The 20097-nt window shown below is 42.9% G+C and overlaps 1 protein-coding gene, 2 non-coding genes and 1 pseudogene across 3 annotated transcripts; all 4 read right to left on the bottom strand.

Annotated features, from left to right (window-relative positions):
* Positions 1–11204: 11204 nt before the first annotated feature.
* On the bottom strand, positions 11205–15014 carry LOC139412218 (small ribosomal subunit protein uS15-like). The gene is made up of 6 exons (XM_071159040.1): positions 14941–15014; positions 14286–14334; positions 13937–14015; positions 13331–13500; positions 11739–11839; positions 11205–11275 (listed from the first exon to the last, which is right to left on the bottom strand). The coding sequence occupies exons 1-6, from the start codon at positions 14961–14963 to the stop codon at positions 11242–11244; spliced, it is 456 nt and encodes a 151-aa protein (XP_071015141.1). The 5' UTR covers positions 14964–15014; the 3' UTR covers positions 11205–11241.
* LOC139412515 (small nucleolar RNA SNORA19) lies at positions 11506–11634 on the bottom strand. The gene has a single exon (XR_011634707.1). It is a non-coding gene; the product is annotated as a small nucleolar RNA SNORA19 (small nucleolar RNA).
* On the bottom strand, positions 11949–12153 carry LOC139412525 (small nucleolar RNA SNORA73 family; annotated as a pseudogene).
* Positions 13708–13839, bottom strand: LOC139412509 (small nucleolar RNA SNORA68). Its single transcript, XR_011634701.1, has one exon. It is a non-coding gene; the product is annotated as a small nucleolar RNA SNORA68 (small nucleolar RNA).
* Positions 15015–20097: the final 5083 nt, after the last annotated feature.

Below are 20097 nucleotides of genomic sequence, written 5' to 3'. Positions count from 1 at the left end.
GAGGAGTCCGTAATTTGCTTTCTAATAATCATGATCTTTTCCTCAAAGAAGTTCATGAATTTATCACTGCTAAAGTGAAAGCCATCCTCTCTTGGGGAATGCTGCTTTTTAGTTAGCTTTGTGGCGGTATCAAAAAGGAATTTCGGATTGTTCTTATTTTCCTTAATTAAGTTAGAAAAATAGGATGATCGAGCAGCAGTAGGGGCTCTTCGGTACTGCACGGTACTGTCTTTCCAAGCTAGTCGGAAGACTTCCAGTTTGGTGTGGCGCCATTTCCGTTCCAATTTTCTGGAAGCTTGCTTCAGAGCTCGGGTATTTTCTGTGTACCAGGGAGCTAGTTTCTTATGAGAAATGTTTTTAGTTTTTAGGGGTGCAACTGCATCTAGGGTATTGCGCAAGGTTAAATTGAGTTCCTCAGTTAGGTGGTTAACTGATTTTTGTCCTCCATTCTGTATAGGGACACATGCTCAGCAAGTGTAGCGGAGTATATCAACATGTCATCAATATACACCACTACAGCCTGCCCGTGCAGGTCCCTGAAAATCTTGTCTAAAAAGGCTTGGAAGACTGATGGCGCATTCATAAACCCGTACGGCATGACGAGGTACTCATAGTGCCCAGAGGTGGTACTGAAAGCCGTCTTCCACTCGTCTCCCTCCCGGATATGCACCAGGTTGTAAGCGCTCCTGAGATCTAGTTTGGTGTAGAAGCGCGCCCCGTGCATTGACTCTATCGCTGTGGCTATGAGCGGTAGCAGGTAGCAGGTACCTCACAGTGATCTGATTCATAGTCAATACACGGGCGCAGACCTCCCTCCTTCTTCTTCACAAAAAATCAACTTAAGGAGGCGGGTGAAGTGGAGGACCGAATGTACCCCTTACGCAGGGATTCGGAGACATATGTTTCCATAGCCTCCGTCTCCGCCTGTGTGAGAGGGAATACACGTGACTCCTGGGAAGTGCAGCGTCTACCAGAAGATCTATCGCACAATCGCCCCATCGATGAGGTGGTAATTGAGTCGCCTTCTTTTTGGAGGGAATGTGCACGGTGGAGACCTGGTCTGGACTCTCCACCGTAGTAGCACTAACGGAAACCCCTAAACACCTACCTGAGCACTCTCGCAACCACCCCGTGAGAGCCCTCTGTGGCCAAGAAACAGTGGGGTTATGACAAGCTCACCAGGGTAGGCCCAGCACCACGGGAAATGCAGAAGAGTCAACAAGGAAAAGACTAGTTCGCAGTGTGTCCTCTGCGGCCACAGATGGTGCACGAGCGGGAACCCCCTCCGGTCTCCCTGCGCACCGCCCCTCCCAGCTCCATGGGTATCGGAGAGGGCGTGCGGGAGGATGGAACCACCGGACCCCGATCAGAACGTCCGCGGGTAGCCAGCAGGTTGTCCAGCCGGATGGACAAGTCCACCAGCTGGTTAAACGTGAGGGTGGTGTTTCTGCAGGCCAACTCCCGATGGATGTCTCTCCATCCCGCGCCGGCAGCCAGGATCCTAAACTCCAGGGCGAACTCCTGGGCGCACCTCGTCTCCTGCCTCAGATGGAAGAGGCGCTCACCCGCCGCTCTACTCTCGGGCGGGTGGTCGAAGACTGCCCGGAAACGGTGGGGAACTCCTCAAACTGCTCCAACGCCGCATCTCCCTCTCTCCACACGGCGTTGGCCCAATCCAGGGCTTTCCCGGTGAGGCACGAGACGAGGGCGGACACCCTCTCACGGCCCGATGGAGCCGGGTGGACAGTGGCCAGGTATAGCTCCAGTTGAAGCAGGAACCCCTGGCAGTTCGCAGCCTCTCCGTCGTACTCCTGGGGCAGGGAGAGACGAATCCCACTGGAACCAGGTGTAAAAGGGGCGCTCAGAGAAGACCCTGGCTGTGCTGGTGGAGGCACTGGAAGAACTCCCTGTCTCTCCCAGCAGTCCATAGTCCGGACAACGCGGCCCATGGCGGTGCCAAGATGGTGAAGCATCGCTGTGTGCTCCCGGACGCGCTCCTCCACCCCTATAACCAGGGTACCAGCTCCTGCTGACTCCATAGTCGGTTGGGTGATTCTGTAAGGGGTGCGTGCTGGTGGCAGGGAAGTCAGGCGCAGGAGATCGAACTTGGTATAAACAGAGCAGTTAAGTGCTCAAAATCTCCGAAAACCAAAATATACAAAATAATACAAGTGGGTACAAAACCCGTCGCACACCAGAACATAACTTGCACATAGCTTACAAACAAACAATCACCGACAAGACATGAGGGGGGAACAGAGGGTTAAATACACAACATGCAATTGATGGGATTGGAACCAGGTGTGATACAAGACAATACAAAACCAAAGGAAAATGAAAAGAAGATCAGCAATGGCTAGAAAGTCGGTGACTTCAACCACCGAACGCTGCCTGAACAAGGAGAGGGACCAACTTCGGCGGAAGTCGTGACACCCACTACCATTAGTTGGAGAATTTAGCATTTTTCAAACACCTGAAACAGCTTTTTCCTTCTAGAGCCATAATCATCATACTTAATTCTATGTAAAAATAAATGTATATTTTCTTCATATCTATGCATACCTCTTGATCTGCCTGTATCCTCCTGACTTGTATTACAAAAAAGAAACGTGCTTCTTTGCATCTCTGCTAAAATTTGGGTAAAAGATTGAAAGGAATGTGAGTCTTATTCAGAACAGTTATTGCTTGCTTTTCTAAAGTCTACCAACCTTGCCAGCAGACATGCCAGCTAAGACAGTTAGACAATCTCTAACTTGATAGCCTGAAATGGCTTCTTAGTAGCTAGTTACAGGGTTGGGAGATTGGGAACCTATCTAGGCTAGTTAAAGCCAACTTCATAAAATTGCCAGGTGGCAACTACAGAGAAACAACAGGACAAATCTGATGGGCATGATGCTTCTGCGTGCCGCTTTCAACCAGTTAGCAAGTAGTACATTTCCGAGTTTCCTAGTTACAACTAGCACATGAATGCGACATGCGCTACCGTTCAAAAGTTAGAAATGTCCTTGTTTTTGAAAGAAACGCACAAAAAACATCAAATTGATCAGAAATACAGTGTAGACATTGTTAATATTGTAAATAAATATTGTAGCTGGAAACATATATTATTTTTAAATGGAATATCTACATAGGCGTACAGAGGCCCATTATCAGAAACTATCACTCCGGTGTTCCAATGGCACGTTGTGTAAGCAAATCCAAGTTTATAATTTTAAAAGGCTAATTGATCATTAGAAAACCCTTTTGAAATTATGTTAGCACAGCTGAAAACGATTGTGCTGATTAAAGAAGCAATAAAACTGGCCTTCTAGTTGAGTTTCTAGAGCATCAGCATTTGATTACAGGCTCAAAATGGCCAGAAACAAATAACTTTCTGAAACTCGTTAGTCTGCTCTTGTTCTGAGAAATGAAGGCTATTCCATGCGAGAAATTGCCAAGAAACTGATGACCTCGTACAACGCTGTGTACTATTCCTTTCACAGAACAGCGGAAATTGGCTCCAACCAGAATAGAAAGAGGGGTGGGAGGCCCCGGTGCACAACTGAGCAAGAGGACAAGTACATTAGAGTGTCTAGTTTGAGAAACTGACGCCTCACAAGTCCTCACTTGGCAGCTTCATTAAATAGTACCCGCAAAACACCAGTCTCAACGTCAACAGTGAAGAGGCTACTCCGGGAAGCTAGCCTTCTAGGCATGGTTGCAAAGAAAAAGCCATATCTCAGACTGGACAATTTTTTTTTAAAGATTGATGGGCAAAATAACACACACTGGACAGAGGAACTCTGCCTAGAAGGACTGTATTGCAATCGTCTTTGATGGGTGGTCGAATGTTCGTGGGCAAGGAATAATTAACTACATCATTTTCACATCCCCCCCCCCCCCCCCCCCATTACAGCAGCAAGTCTCATGGGGTATGTTTCTATAAGCTTGGCACATTTAGCCACTGGGATTTTTGCCCATTCTTCAAGTAAAAACTGCTCCAGCTCCTTCAAGTTGGATGGGTTCCTGCTTGTGTACAGAAATCTTTAAGCCATACCACAGATTCTCAATTGGATTGAGGTCTGGACTTTGACTAGGCCATTCCAAGACATTTAAATGTTTCCCCTTAAACCACTCAAGTGTTGCCTTGGCAGTATGCTTAGGGTCATTGTCCTGCTGGAAGATGAACCTCCATCCCAGTCTCAAATCTCTGGAAGACTAAAACAGTTTTCCTTCGAGAATTTCCATGTATTTAGCTCCGTCCATCATTCCTTCAATTCTGACCAGTTTCCCAGTCCCTTCCGATGAAAAACATATCCACAGCATGATGCTGCCACCACCATGCTTCACTGTGGAGATGGTGTTCTCGGGGTGATGAGAGGTGTTGGTTTGCACCAGACATAGCGTTTTCCTTGATGGCCAAAAAGCTCAATTTTAGTCTCATCTGACCAGAGTACCTTCTTTCATATGTTTGGGGAGTCTCCCACATGCCTTTTGGCGAACACCACACGTTTGCTTATTTTTTTCTGGCCACTCTTCCGTAAAGCCCAGGGCTTAAAGTGGTCCTTTATGTAACTAATTATGTGACATCTGAAGGTAATTGGTTGCACCAGTTCAAAAAACATCTACATTTAAATGGTATTAATATTCATTTGCATATATTTCCGTTAATACCCATATATTCCTGTTAATTCCCATATATTCTCGTTAATTCCCACGTAAAGTTTCCACCTCTGAATATTCCCCAAAATGTGCAACCCTACAGAGAAATCACATGAGCAGTATCACATGACTTAACTGATGTGACTTCTTAGAGGGGTCAGAACAACTTCCAAACAGGAAGCTCGCGGTAAGATCAGCGACAATTTTTTTTCTCCGCTCATTTCTTTAAATTTAATTGAAAATTGCATTATTTTTATTTTTCAGGGGGTGCTGCAGCACCCTCAGCACACCTTCTTCCCATAGCTATGGAAACATCTTGAGGATTTCAGACATGTATCAGGTGTTGGGCTAATATGTTGGATAGATGTTGAAAGAGGTTACAGAAAAATTCTCAACAACAAAAGAGTGATCAAATTACATCTACATCTGTATAGGCTATATAACTCTGTATTTCTTTAATGGTTAATATTGCCTGAAAATTCAAAATTGGATACTGACAGAAATGTCTTAAAATATGCCAGCTGGCTGTGCTGTAATGGGACTATTATCCCATGCCGTACATTGTCCTCACACCCCAGATCCAGCAGCTATCAGGTTTCTCTGAGTGAGAGACTTCCCAGTAACAAAAATACACTGACATGGCAGGACCTCTCTCAAGAGCAGGGCAAGTTCACATAAAAAGAAGAAGCAACTGCTCATTGTTGTCATGAGAGAAAGGCTATAAATAGCCAGCTTTATTGTGTGCTATGGCTGACAATATGTTAAATGGCAGTAAGTGAATGAATGATGCATCTACAATCCGACTCTCTCTGTGTGTGTGTGACAATGTGTGCGCCAGTGTGTGTGGCATGTACACACAAAGCTGGTTTAGCTGTGGGTCTGTCAGTGTCATCTCTCTCACTGCAGCTGCAGGCCTTAAGGACAGAGAGCCTTCCCAACCATGACACATTACAATAATGCTTACACTGCATCAAACAGACCTGCCCAATTTCCTGATGCTGCCCATAAATTTAAATTGAGGTGTGTGAGGCAAAGCTCAAAGTCACAGTACAGAGTAGAGCAGGCTACATCTCCATAAGTAAAGAGGGAAAGAGCTGTATCACTAGACATCAAAAAAGGAAGACATCGACATATAATGTCTGGCCTCTCTCCAATGTCTTTATGACAACCGTTATTTTTACTATAGCCATTTGAATTCACGTATTCCTAATGATTGAGAATGAGTGGATTACATCTCAATAGATTTAGTACTGCCATCAGGCCTTTTTTACCAAAACGTTCTTACTGAACACAGTCTTTTGGTCCAATACATTTTTAAAACGACTAAAAGAAGAGAAATAACTCTCCATATCCTCGTGGGCTTCCTGTTAGGTAAAGGTTATCAATCTCCTTCCTTCCTGGACTAAAACAACCCAGAGTACACTCCCAGGGAGCAGAAAGCATCAAACACCCCACTGCAATATAAATATTTGATACTAAATCCCTATGGAGGAGGCTTTGCTGGCCTGTCCCCCATTGGTTTGATGTACTGTTACTCTGGAATGATGGTGTGAAATCAAACATGCTTCTTCTCCAAACCCATTTGACTTCAGATATTATACATCAAACAAGCTATTTTTGAAAACCTGCCTTGATTATCACTGCTTTGTGTGATATATTGTTGTCTCTACCTTCTTGCCTTTGTGCTGTTGTCTGTGCCCATGAATGTTTGTACCATGTTTTGTGCTGCTACCATGTTGTGCTGCTGCCATGTTGTGTTGCTACCATGTTGTCATGTGGTGTTGCTGCCATGCTATGTTGTTGTCTTAGGTCTCTCTTTATGTAGTGTTGTGGTGTCTCTCTTGTTGTGATGTGTGTTTTGTCCTATATTTTTATTTTTAAACTCCGCCCCCATCCCCGCAGGAGGCCTTTTGCCAGGCCGTCATTGTAAATAAGAATTTGTTCTTAACTGACTTGCCTAGTTAAATACATTTTAAATTAAATAAAGAAAACACTAAGCCAGAAGTTGAAGAAAATTATGGAGGCTGGCATATTGAGGTCATGGGGATCTGTCTTTGTTGACTCTGCAAACAATAGGGGAAGTTAGGTGAGCCAAATATCATGCTATTGTTTATTTTATTGTATCAGTATAACACACACAAATAAGCTTTTGAAAATAACTTTTGTAAATTTCAATGGAACATAAAGAATAACTTATTGTTGCAGATGAGTGACAGGAACTCTCAGAGTGGTGATGTTATACCGTGTTCACATGCTAGTCGGAACTAGGAAACTCTGAAATGTCCGACTTGCTAAGTGGTTGAATGTGGCATGTGTATAACTACAACCAGTTAGCAAGTTGGATATTTCTGTGTTTCCTACATCCCTCTAGCACATGAAAGCTGCATTAGGCATTCAGAGCAAGGCTGCTGAGGGAGAGGGCCAGCACTGAGAGGTTGACAGCTCGCTGATCCCTTGGGATCACAGTTATAGAGTCTATGGACAACTCTCCTGACACGCTGCCTTTCTCATTCCACTGAATCCCTCTGCAGCAACTCAGTCCTGGAGACACACCACAAACTCTGAAAAACTGTATCTGCAAGTAGCAGTCTGAGGGGGGAAAAACATGACAATTTTAACTGGGATCAGTCGCTGCACTGCACTAAGTCGTCTACACTGGGGTGGTGTGCATTTACCAACAGCATTTCAGAAAGAGAAAAATTCTCCAAACCATGGACCCTGGGGCAGAGGGGGACATAACACTGCAGTCGCCAGTCAACCTTTCTCCACTATTCTCTCTCTATCTCCCTTTCACACACACACAGTAATGATTGCACAGTCTTGCGCAGCTCTGCAGTATAGGCGCTGCTGCTGATTCCCGCCTCTCCACTGCCAGAGGCTCACAATGCAGCAAGGTGACTCAATGTTATCGTCCTCTCCTAGGAGGCAGCAGCTCCGGCTGAATCAGTGCTAGCTGAAGGGGCTCTGCAGCAAATGCAATAAAAATCTTACAGGCAATCTGATATATCACACCAAGATGGCATTTCACTCCTCAGGCACTAAAACCATGCCCCTGCCCAACACACACATACACCAAGATATACTGATATAAAATCAATAAGTGTGACACCTTCATTACCTGTTATTCTTTTAGCAGAATAAAGCTAGCCTAAGTAATGTATGTTAAATCTCCAGAAAAAAAGATCACAGAACAGCTCACCCCTTAATAATGCTTCTATTTATAGGCTGCTGCTTTCAAGAAACTTTAGGAACCATATTGGTAATATGATCTTAGACAATAATGTTTTCTTTGATTACTGATGGCCAAAATGTAAAGACATCTAAACCAGAAGCTATCAAATATTTCCAATGATTAATGATGAATTAAAGATGAATATCTTTTGAAGTCACATAAGCAGAGACTAGTCTAATCATATAAATAATACCTAAGGTGGGGCAACTCATGACGTAGAACAAAAGTTGAAGGTGATGTTGAAGTGAATCATCTTCTGGCAGGTGTATGGTTCCATCTGGATGGAGAGTAAGTACAGCTTCCAGGTCCTGCACTCGGTCTCCCCAGAGGGGCCAAGTGAGCAGGACTGCTGGGTGAGAGATTAGGCTCCATTAATCAGAATGCAGCTTCCCGTCAGTCTTAAGGATTGTGTGTTTACGAGACCGCTAGTTAAGAGTAGTCTTTGTGGCCTGTGGTGTCAGCCACTTTTACTTAATATCAGAACCACCATCCCATGATAAATGTACCAGTTGCACATGCAAAAACATGTCTGCTGAATTCAACTGCTTCACAAACATGTACCACCAAAAGGAGTAACTTCAGGCGTTTAGCCTTTAAGGGCATAACTGTGGTTCAGTCAGTGTAATTTAACAGTTAAATGCTGCTCTCTTGTGGTAAAATGGTGCGTTACGACTGATCACTTCACTACAGAAGTATTTTTCCATCATTAAGCCATCAATACAGTAATTTAGCCTGTAAATGCCACAGAACAAAGGGTTTTCATTGATTGCATGTGGAGGCCCAGTCTGTTATATCATGTCTCCACCTTTTTTTCCCCTGCTGCGAGTCAGAGCTGGGAGGAAGCATGGAGAGCACAACAGTTTCTACACCAGGTTGCCTAGGAACCAGAGCCTCTCCATCCAATTATTTAAAAAACACATTTAACAAGGTAACAATGAATCTACACATAATTTTTTATTTCACCTTTATTTAACCAGGTAGGCCAGTTGATAACAAGTTGTCATTTACAACTGCGACCTGGCCAAGATAAAGCAAAGCAGTGCGACAAAAACAACACAGAGTTACACATGGGATAAACAAACGTACAGTAAACACAATAGAAAATCTGTATACAGTGTGTGCAAATGAAGTAAGGAGGTAAGGCAATAAATAGGCCAATAGTGGCGAAGTAATTATAATTTAGCAATTTACACTGGAGTGACATATACGGATGAGGATGTGCAAGTAGAAATACTGGTGTGCAAAAGAGCAGAAAAACAAAAATGGTCATGAGGTAGGTTGTTGGTTGGATGGGCTATTTACAGATGGGCTGTGTACAGCTGCAGCGATCGGTAAATTGCTCTGACAGCTGACGCTTAAAGTTAGAGAGGGAGATATAAGTCCCCAATGTCAGTGATTTTTGCCATTCCTTCCAGTCATTGGCAGCAGAGAACTGGAAGGAAAGGCAGCCAAATTAGGTGTTGGCTTTGGGGATGACCATTGAAATATACCTGCTGGAGCGTGTGCTACGAGTGGGTGCTGCTATGGTGACCAGTGAGCTGAGATAAGGCGGGGCTTTACCTAGCAAAGACTTATAGATGACCTGGAGCCAGTGGGTTTGGCGAGGAATATTTAGCCAGCCAACGAGAGCATACAGGTCACAGTGGTGGGTAGTATATGGGGCTTTGGTGACAAAACGGATGGCACTGTGATAGACTACATCCAATTTGCTGAGTAGATTGTTGGAGGTTATTTTGTAAATGATATCACCGAAGTCAAGGATCGGTAGGATAGTCAGTTTTACGAGGGTATATTTGGAAGCATGAGTGAAGGAGGCTTTGTTGCGAAATAGGAAGCCGATTCTAGATTTAACTTTGGATTGGAGATGCTTAATGTGAGTCTGGAAGGAGAGTTTACAGTCTATCCAGACACCTAGGTATTTATAATTGTCCACATATAAATCAGAACCGTCCAGAGTAGTGATGCTAGTCGGGCGGGTGTGGGCAGTGATTGGTTGAAGAGCATGCATTTAGTTTTACTAGCATTTAAGAGGCCACGGAATGAGTGTAGTATGGCATTGAAGCTCATTTGGACACTTAAGTGTTTGTATAATAGAAATGACTTTGAAAAAAACATTCAATACAATTGGTTAGCCATCATTAGCAAGAAGGCATTTTCAAAATACACTGAACAAAAATACAAATGCTACAATTTCAAAGACCTAACAGAGTAGGCTCTAACTATGGATTTCACATGACCAGATAGGGGAATAGCATAGGGCCCACCCATTTGGGAGCCTAGCCAATGAGAATTAGTTTCTTCCCACAAAAGCGCTTTATTGCCGACAAAAATACTCCTAAAACAATCCTGCAGGTGAAGCAGCCAGATGTGGTCTTGGGCTGTCATGGTTACACATGGACTGAGATTGCGAGGCCAGTTGACTGTACTGCCAAACTCTCAAACATTGGAGGCAGCTTATGGTAAAGATATTAACATTCAATTCACTGGCAACAGCCCCCAACCATAAGACTCCTGAACAGGTAACCAAATGGCTACCCGGACTATTTGCATCGTGTGCCCCCGCCCCAACCCCTTTTACGCTACTGCTACTCGGTTTATCATATATGCATAGTCACTAACTATAGTCATGTACATACTACCTCAATTGTCCCAACCAACCAGTGCTCCCACACATTGGCTCACCGGGTTATCTGCAGTACGTCCCACCACACCCTCTTTGACGCTACTGCTACTGTCATATATGCAGTCACTTTAACCATATCTACATACTACCTCAATCAGCCTAACTGATGTCTGTATATTGCCCCACTCCTATTTCACTGTCTTTTTAGTCTTTACTTTCCCATTGTTCACCTAATACATTTTTTGTACTATTGGTTAGAGCCTGTAAGTAAACATTTCACTGTAAGATCTGTAGTATTTGGCGCAAGTGACAAATAAACCTTGATTTGATGGACAACCCTGCAGTAAGCATGCCAGTTCTACACTCCCTCAAATTGCAACATGTGACATTGCCTTTCATTGTCCCCAGAACAAGAAGCACCTGTTTAATGATCATGCTGTCATCAGCTTCTTGATTAGCCACACCTGTTAGGTGGATGGATTATCATGGCAAAGCAGAAATGCTCACTAACAGGCATGAAACCAAACTTTAAAGATAAACGTTTCATGCATATGGAACATTTGAGATTTTTTAAATATTTCAACTCATGAAACATGGGACCAACACTTTAAAAATGTTGCCTTTATATTTTTTAGTATAAGTACCATCATGTGTACTTTGGCCAACCTTTAGACCCCCTCCACTGAAACAAAAACACAGCAGACAAGATCTTTCCAAATTGATATTTATTTGTGAGAAAGACTCCTTATGCCACCAGAGCAGAAGCAGTAGAGGATTCGCTGTGAATTGAGAGGGAAAAGTGATTAGTAAAGGAAAGCTGTGTAATCAACCAAAGTTGATCACCAACTCGGACTAACAATACAAGTAGTCGTATGGTTGATAATCAGGTCTTAAGTCAATACGTGTACATTTGTTGGTATAAATTTTCAGCCTGTGGGAGACTGATAATTAACCAGTTAGAGTAATGCCTCTGGCAGTTGGTAACAATTAAATAGAATCAGGGTCAGGGAGATGTATGAAGGGGACTGGCAGGTTGGCACAGAACAGCCATTCTGCTAATTTACCTCCAAGGTTTTATCTAGCACATAAGAAATATCTCAGCTCTTACAAGGGAAGAACAGGACAATGAAATGTGCCATTTACTGAACTAACAAACTGAAAATATTAATAGAGTAGGTACTATGCCTTCATGCTGGCTTAATCTCCTTAAGGCCAATAAAGCAGCAAAGAGTGAATACATACTACTTCCAGTTGGGAGCAAGAACTCTCTTGGTCTTGTAGTAACGTGCCAATCTGTGGATTCTACTTTCAGTGAGAATCAGACGGAACTTGGCATCCTTGTCCTGCAAGAAAAAAGTTTAGTTAAAAAGCCCTTCCACATAGTTAAAAAGCCATTCCACAGTCAAAAAATCAAGACAGTCAATGGCAAAGGCGGGTATTACAACCGAGTTAAATTGTGCACTACATGGTTTGCCTCCCCAGTCATGGCCCAGAGGCTCTGGGAAGACAGGAATATGCAGGATGCCATCCCTACCAGCCCAAAGGCTGGGAACAGGCTTGCTGTCAATGTTGTGGCACGGCACTGTACAGTGCTACGCTCCTATAAGCCACTTGGACAGAGCCATGCAAGAGCAACCTTACCGGATGTCCACATTGAGCATCAGTCAATTAATTTTTACATTGGGGCTGTAATTTAGTTGGATTTTCAAACAACTAGTTTTGCTTGAGAATCCTGGTGGTTTAACCTTGTGACTAGGGGGCAGTATTTTCATTTTTGGAAAAATAACGTTCCCGTAGTAAACGGGATATTTTGTCAGGACAAGATGCTAGAATATGCATATAATTGACAGGATAGAAAACACTAAAGTTTCCAAAACTGTAAAAAATATTGTCTGAGTATAACAGAACTGATGTTGCAGGCGAAAGCCTGAGAAAAATCCAAACAGGAAGGGACTTATTTAGAAGGCTCTGCGTTCCTATGCGTCCCTATAGAGCAGTGAATGGGCTATCAACCAGATTACTTTTTCTATGGCTTCCCTAATGTGTCTAGTGTCACAATACATAGTTTCAGGCTTTTATTTTGAAAAATGAGCCTGAACGTCAACATTGCGCCAGTGGTCTGCTGAAGTCTCATAGTGTTTGGTGCGTAAAGGACAAATGCGGCCATTGTTTCTCTCTCTCCTACTAAGAAGCCACCATTCCCGGTTAATATATTATCGAATAGATATTTGAAAAACACCTTGAGGATTCATTATAAACTACGTTTGCCATGTTTCTGTCGATATTATGGAGCTAATTTTGAATATTTTTTTTGCCGTTTTCATGACTGCAATTTCCAGGCGATTTCTCAGCCAAACGTGAAGAACGGCGCTATTTCGCCTACAAAAATAATATTTTTGGAAAAAAGGAACATTTGCTATCTAACTGGGAGTCTCGTGAGTGAAAACGTTCGAAGCTCATCAAAGGTAAACTATTTAATTTGATTGCTTTTCTGATTTCCGTGACCAAGTTACCTACTGCTAGCTGGACAAAATGCTATGCTAGGCTATCGATAAACTTACACAAATGCTTGTCTAGCTTTGGCTGTAAAGCATATTTTGAAAATCTGAGACGACAGGGTGATTAACAAAAGGCTAAGCTGTGTCTCAATATATTTCATTTGTGATTTTCATGAATAGGAATATTTCCTAGGAATATTTATGTCCGTTGCGTTATGCTAATTAGTGTCAGATGATGACAACGGTCCCGTTCACGGGCTGGGGTGTCACTAGATTTTAACAGTCTCCGCCCTCCCTGGAAGTTAGCCCGAGACAAACATTTAAAGGCCCTGTTACCTTTCGGTTCCTCTCCAGATGCTTCCTTATAGCAACAGCCTTCTTGATGAGGTGGTAAAGATCCTCAGGCAGGTCAGGGGCCAGGCCCTTGGACTTGAGGATCCTCAGGATCTTGTTTCCAGTGACAAAGCGCACCTGGGCAACACCATGAGAGTCCCTAAGGATCACACCTGTGGAGAGAATAGTATCAGCCTTTTCTAACTTCAGTCTCTTTGTATTTTCCCCTCTGTGGTTTGTACTTTGTGTGGTCAACCAAACCCGAAATGGTTTGATTGTAGAAAAATAGACAATGCGTTCAACTTTTGTTCTAAAAAGTATGGCGAGAAAGATTAAATGTGAGTATATGCCTAGGACAACACTGGGTAAATCTGGATTGATAATGTTGAACCTTGAATTCACTTTCAACGGCACAGCAGCTTCAGAGAAAGGCGACAAGGAACGCATTGATTTTAGCACACCTGACAAGATCATACCATTCATTTGATATGGCCGTTGGGTTAGGGTGCATAAATAATTGCTACCAGATGAACTGAGAAGAGAACCTTATGGAAAGGGCTGGACAGTATGGAAAGGGCTGGACAGTATACAAATTAACAAGGTACTTACCGATCTGGGAGGGAGAAAGACCCTTCTTGGCGAGCTTGAAGATCTGCTCTTTGACATCATCAGATGTAACCTTCAGCCACTGTAGACAACATTTCAGAGTTTGAGAGACCGATTTCCCCTTTGTTCATTTAAACTTTTATTCACAGTATCGATCCTTCGTTCGATATTTAGCTAGACTGCAATATGACATGCACATTCCAGTCAAAGTTGCCTCAATGTTGATATTGGCAAACCATGTGGTCACATTACCAGGTTAACCAGATTCATAAACATATTATACAAACTAAACGCCAGTTAACCATCCAAAAGTTTCATGACATTGGAACGTTATGAACAACTAGATGCTTACGGTGGGCACACTGCGTCTGTAGGGAAGTGCAGACTGGGACAGGCCCTTGCTGAAACAGAAAGTCGCTGTAAGTCGGTAGCTACAGTAACTACATTATGATGACAAACAGCCATGGGCTGCTAAAGCCACGCTTGGACTAAAAATAATGCATTTAAACTAGCTAGTTATTTGGGTAGTGCAGTACTGTATAACTAACTAGATACCTAGTTGGCTAGTACGGTACTGTGTAACTAGCTAGTTACCTTGCTAGTCTTGGGTAGAAACTATGGCTAAACTAGTCTACATTACGTTAACGTTAGCATTAGAATGGGCAAACATTGTCATGTGGTTTAAGGCGACGATTTCATCGAGCGGGTTATTTGTTTCCATTCCAATATCAACGCATATATAACTAAACACCTATATAATTATTCAAATGACTGTAAACCATCTGCTAACTTGGTAGGACTGTGTGCGCGGCCATCATGGCACTGTGTCGGTAGAACGCTAGTTGTTAGCCAGCTAGCTAGCAATAATTATTGTTTAAATATTTGAACAAATGTGTAGACAAAACATCTGTTGGGGTTGATGAGAAACTGTAAAACGAATAAAAAGTTCCAGCTACGGAGAACAAAAGCCAATATGCTAATTATTTCCGAATTAAACGCATGCTTACCCAGGAGCGTGCATGCGACCCATGATGGCGTTCTAAAGGAAAAGAAAGAGGCAGAAAAACCTGCGCCCTTTCGGAAGTAGATCTTTTAATCGGAAATGACGTAGGCTGAAGGGGAAAAAAATGTATGGTAGGACTAGCGAATTGTTTAAATACAAATGGCTGTTGTGTTTCATATCGACCACGGAATGAGTGACATTTTTTATTAATTATTTGCATAATGATATTAGGAAACGTAAAATAGCGTCAGTGCAATTAAAGTAGCTACATTGTGTGTGTTTTATTTTTATTCTGTGATGGTTTATGTGACATGTTTGCTTTTCAAATACAGTGCCTTGCAAAATGATTAATTGCCCTTGGTGTTTCTCCTATTTTGTTGCATTACAACCTGTAATTGAAATGGATATTTATGTGGATTGAATGTAATGGACATACACAAGATATTCCAAATTAGTCAAGTAAAAAAAAAAAAAAAAATTTTTAAAGTGGTGCGTGCAGATGTAGTCACCCCCTTTGCCATGAAGCCCCTAAATAAGATCTGGTGAAACCTTACCTTCAGAAGTCACATAATTAGGTAAATAAAGTCCAATCTAAGTGTCACATGATCTCAGTATATATACACCTGTTCTGAAAGGTCCCGGAGTCTGCAACACCACTGAGCAAGCGCACCATGAAGACCAAGGAGCTCTCCAAACAGGTCAGGGACAAAGTTGTGGCGACAAAGTTGTGGAGTAGTACAGATCAGGAAGTACAGTTGCAAAGCTCCACAGAGGAGATTGGAGTATCTGTCCATAAGACCATTTTAAGTCCTACACTCCACAGAGCTGGGCTTTATGGAAGAGTGGTCAGAAAAAAATAAGGAAACATGTTTGGTGTTCGCCAAAAGGCATGTGGGAGACTCCCCAAACATATGGAAGAAGGTACTCTGTTCAGATGAGATGAAAATTAATATTTTTGGCCATCAAGGAAAATGCTATGTCTGGCACAAACCCAACACCTCTCATCACCCCGAAAACACTATCCCCACAGTGAAGCATGGTGGTGGCGGCATCATGCTGTGGAGATGTTTTTCATCGGTAGGGACTGGGAAACTGGTCAGAATTGAAGAAATTATGGATGGCGCTAAATACAGGGATATTCTTGAGGGAAACCTGTTTCAATCTTCCAGAGATTTGAGACTCTACGCATACTGCTAAAGCAACACTCGAGTGGTTTAAGGGGAAACATTTAAATGTCTTGGAATGGCCTAGTCAAAGCCCAGACCTCAATCCAATTGAGAATCTGTGGTATGACTTAAAGATTGCTGTACACCAGCGGAACCCATCCAATTTGAAGGTGCTGGAGCAGTTTTGCTTTGAAGAATGGGCAAAAATCCCAGTGGCTAGATGTGCCAAGCTTATAGAGACATACCCCATGAGACTTGCAACTGTAATTGCTGCAAAAGGTGACTCTACAAAGTATCTTCTTTGGGGGGTGAATAGTTATGCACGCTCAAGTTTTCAGTTTATTTGTCTATCTTGTTTGTCCCCTCCCCCAAAAATTTTTTAAAAAAAAATAATAATAATATTCCAGGTTGTACGGCAACAAAATAGGAGAGGGGTGAATAATTTTTCAATCCACTGTAAACTACACCAGCGGAAGTCCCTATAAAATTAAGACCATTGTAATAGTTAATAGTTAACCTAGCAAAGACTTTATAGGTGACCTGGAGCCAGTGGGTTTGGCGATGAGCATGAAGCGTGGGCCAGCAACTGAGAGCATACAGGTCACAGTGGTGGGTAGTATATGGGGCTTTGGTGACAAAACGGATGGCACTGTGATAGACTGCATGCAATTTGCTGAGTAGAGTGTAGGAGGCTATTTTATAAATGACATCGCCAAAGTCAAGGATCGGTAGGATAGTCAGTTTTATGAGGGTATGTTTGGCAGCATGAGCGAAGGATGCTTTGTTGCGAAATAGGAAGCCAATTCTAGATGTAACTTTGGATTGGAGATGCTTAATGCGAGTCTGGAAGGAGTTTACAGTCTATCCAGACACCTAGGTATTTATAGTTGTCCACATATAAATCAGAACCGTCCAGAGTAGTGATGCTAGTCGGGCGGGCAGGTGCGGGCAGTGATTGGTTGAAGAGCATGCATTTAGTTTTACTAGCATTTAAGAGCAGGAGGCCACGGAATGAGTGTAGTATGGCATTGAAGCTCGTCTGGAGGTTAGTTAACACAGTGTCCAAAGAAGTGCCAGAAGTATAGAGAATGGTGTCGTCTGCGTAGATGTGGATTAGAGAATCACCAACAGCAAGAGCGACATCATTGATGTATACAGAGAAAAGAGTCGGCCCGAGAATTGAACCCTGAGGCACCCCCATAGAGGCTGCCAGAGGTCCGGACAACAGGCCCTCCGATTTGACACACTGAACTCTATATGAGAAGTAGTTGGTAAACCAGGTGAGGCAGTCATTTGAGAAACCAAGGCTGTTGAGTCTGCCGTTAAAAATGTGGTGATTGATAGAGTCGAAAGCCTTGGCCAGGTCGATGAATACGGCTGCACAGTATTGTCTTTTATCGATGGCGGTTATGATATCGTTTAGGACCTTGAGCGTGGCTGAGGTGCACCCATGACCAGCTCGGAAAACAGATTGCAAAGTGGAGAAGGTACTTGGGATTCGAAATGGTCGGTGATCAGTTTGTTAAATTGGCTTTCAAAACAAGAACAGTGTCTGGACAGGGGGAACAAAACGACATAACAACAATAATGCTGACACGGGGAACAAACTGAGGAACAGACATAGATAGAAGGGCAATCTACAGAGTAATGGAGTCCAGGTGAGTCCAATATTGCACGGCTGCACGTAATGATGGTGACAGCTGGCGCCAGAGAGGGAGAGCAGGAGCAGGTGTCACACAGAGGCTGACATCTAAAATATTCAGATTTTATTAAAATATTCATATTTAGGGCATCAATCATTTCCTGAGCATTTTAAGGACATCTCAGTAGGGAAAACATAATCCCGGGTCACCTCAGCATCCTCCTGTAAAGGGAACAGAAGAAGAAAAAAATTTAGCTGAGAGAATTAAGAAAAATTTGACCATTTGTGACTTTGATTGTGCGGCGTGACCATTTTACCTGCTCATGCACCTCCACCTTAGTCTTCTTTGTAGTAGCAGCCTCCTTCTTCCCCAGGCAACAAAGACATCTCAGTCTCCTCCAGAAGGAGGCCTTCTTATTGGAGGAGTCTTTACTTGCCACTTTTTCCACCTCAGCCATTATTTCCATTGGGGTCTCCTCAGGCACAGCCTGGCTGATCAGGTGGACCACCTTAGTCTCATCTTCCTCATGGATACTGGTCAGGGTCTGTTCAGAGCACCCTGACCTCAGTGACAGGGAAGACATTGCCCGGCTCTTTGATCTCTTCCTTGGCACGGTGGGAGAGGGATACTTCTCCAGCGGAGGCATTCTTTCTTGTTGGATTAGTTCCTCACAGCGTGGGTAGATTGCAAAAGGCCATGACTTATCCACACAATGTGAGGACAAATGGCTAATAATGCTTATCTCATTAGAGTCATGTTCCTTGGAGCCCCAAGCAGCTTTAGGAAGAGGTGGCATTGGTGAATGAAAGGATGTCACGGATGCAAGGAGTTGGGAAACAGAAGTCACTGGCGTTCCCAAGGAGGTTCTGGATGCCATGATCTGGCTCATGGAGATCCCAGTGAGTTCACTGACCTGAACCACTCGAGACATTTCTTCAGTGAGCTCCTCTATAGAAGGGGCCATTGATGAACGAGATGGACTTTGATCCATGACAATTTATAGATAGATCAATCCATTGATCACTCATGCAAAAAAAGTTATTATTGCTCTTGCTCTGAAAATAATTGCACAAATCAAAATTACATTATAATACAACGCTGGTATTCATTGAATTTGGCAATGTTTCCAATTTGTCCTGATGGTGGCACTATGTGACCAAAGCTTGAACCCCAGAAGCTTGCAGCTATATTTGAATTTGAAGTGATGGCTAATCTTGATCCACTAGAATGCACATGTCATCATTCATCATGTAACAACATCTGCCCCCATAATGATGATGATTATGATGTAATAATCATATAAATATAATTATTCTAATTATAATGACTCATTCTATTGTCATAATGATGATAGTTTATGGATAAAATAGCCCAGAGCCAAGTACAATGAAAAAATATATAAAAACAACATGTTGTTGGTCCCATTTTTCATTAGCTGAAACAAAAGATCACAGACATTTTCCAAATGCACAAAAAACGTATTTCTCTAAAATGTTGTCCACATTTTTTTAACTTCCCTTTTAGTGAGCATTTCTCTTTTGACAAGATAATCCATCCACCTGACAGGTGTGCCATATCACCTTGTACTTTGGACAATAAAAGGCCACTCTAAAATGTGCAGTTTTGTCACAACACAATGCCACACATATCGCAAGTTTTGAGGCAGTGTGCAATTGGCATGCTGACTGCAGGAATATCCACCAGAGCTGTTGCCAGTGAATTGAATGTTAATTTCTTTACCATAAGCCGCCTCCAATGTCGTTTGAGAGAATTTGACAGTATGTCCAACCGGCCTCACAACCGCAGACCACATGTAACCACGCCAGCCCAGGACCTCCACATCTGGCTTCTTCACCTGCGGGATCGTCTGAGACCATCCAACCGGACAGCTGATGAAACTGAGGAGTATTTCTGTCTGTAATAAAGCCCTTTTGTGGGGGAAAAGTCATTCTGATTGTCTGGGCCTGGATCCCACGTGGCTGAGCCTGGCTCCCAAGTGGCTATGCCCTCCCAGGCCCACCCACGGCTGTGCCCCTGCCCAGTCATGTGAAATCCATAGATTAAGGCCAAATGTATTTATTTCAATTGACTCATGTCCTTATTTGAACTGCAACTCAGTAAAATCATTGAAGTCAAATCAAATTGTATTTATCACATGCACCGGATACAACATGTGTAGTAGACCTTACTGTGAAATGCTTACTTACAAGCACTTAACCAACAATGCAGTTCAAAAAATAGAGTTAATAAAATATTTACAATAAATTAAAGCAGGAGTTCTTAAACTTCTTCAGCCTGGGACCCAAGCTTAGGAAAATATGCAACTTATACGTAAATATCGGTACATTTCAT

This window comes from Oncorhynchus clarkii, chromosome 6 (assembly GCF_045791955.1).
Source record: "Oncorhynchus clarkii lewisi isolate Uvic-CL-2024 chromosome 6, UVic_Ocla_1.0, whole genome shotgun sequence".
NCBI classification, from domain to species: domain Eukaryota; kingdom Metazoa; phylum Chordata; class Actinopteri; order Salmoniformes; family Salmonidae; genus Oncorhynchus; species Oncorhynchus clarkii.
This window is presented reverse-complemented; position numbering and strand designations above follow the sequence as displayed.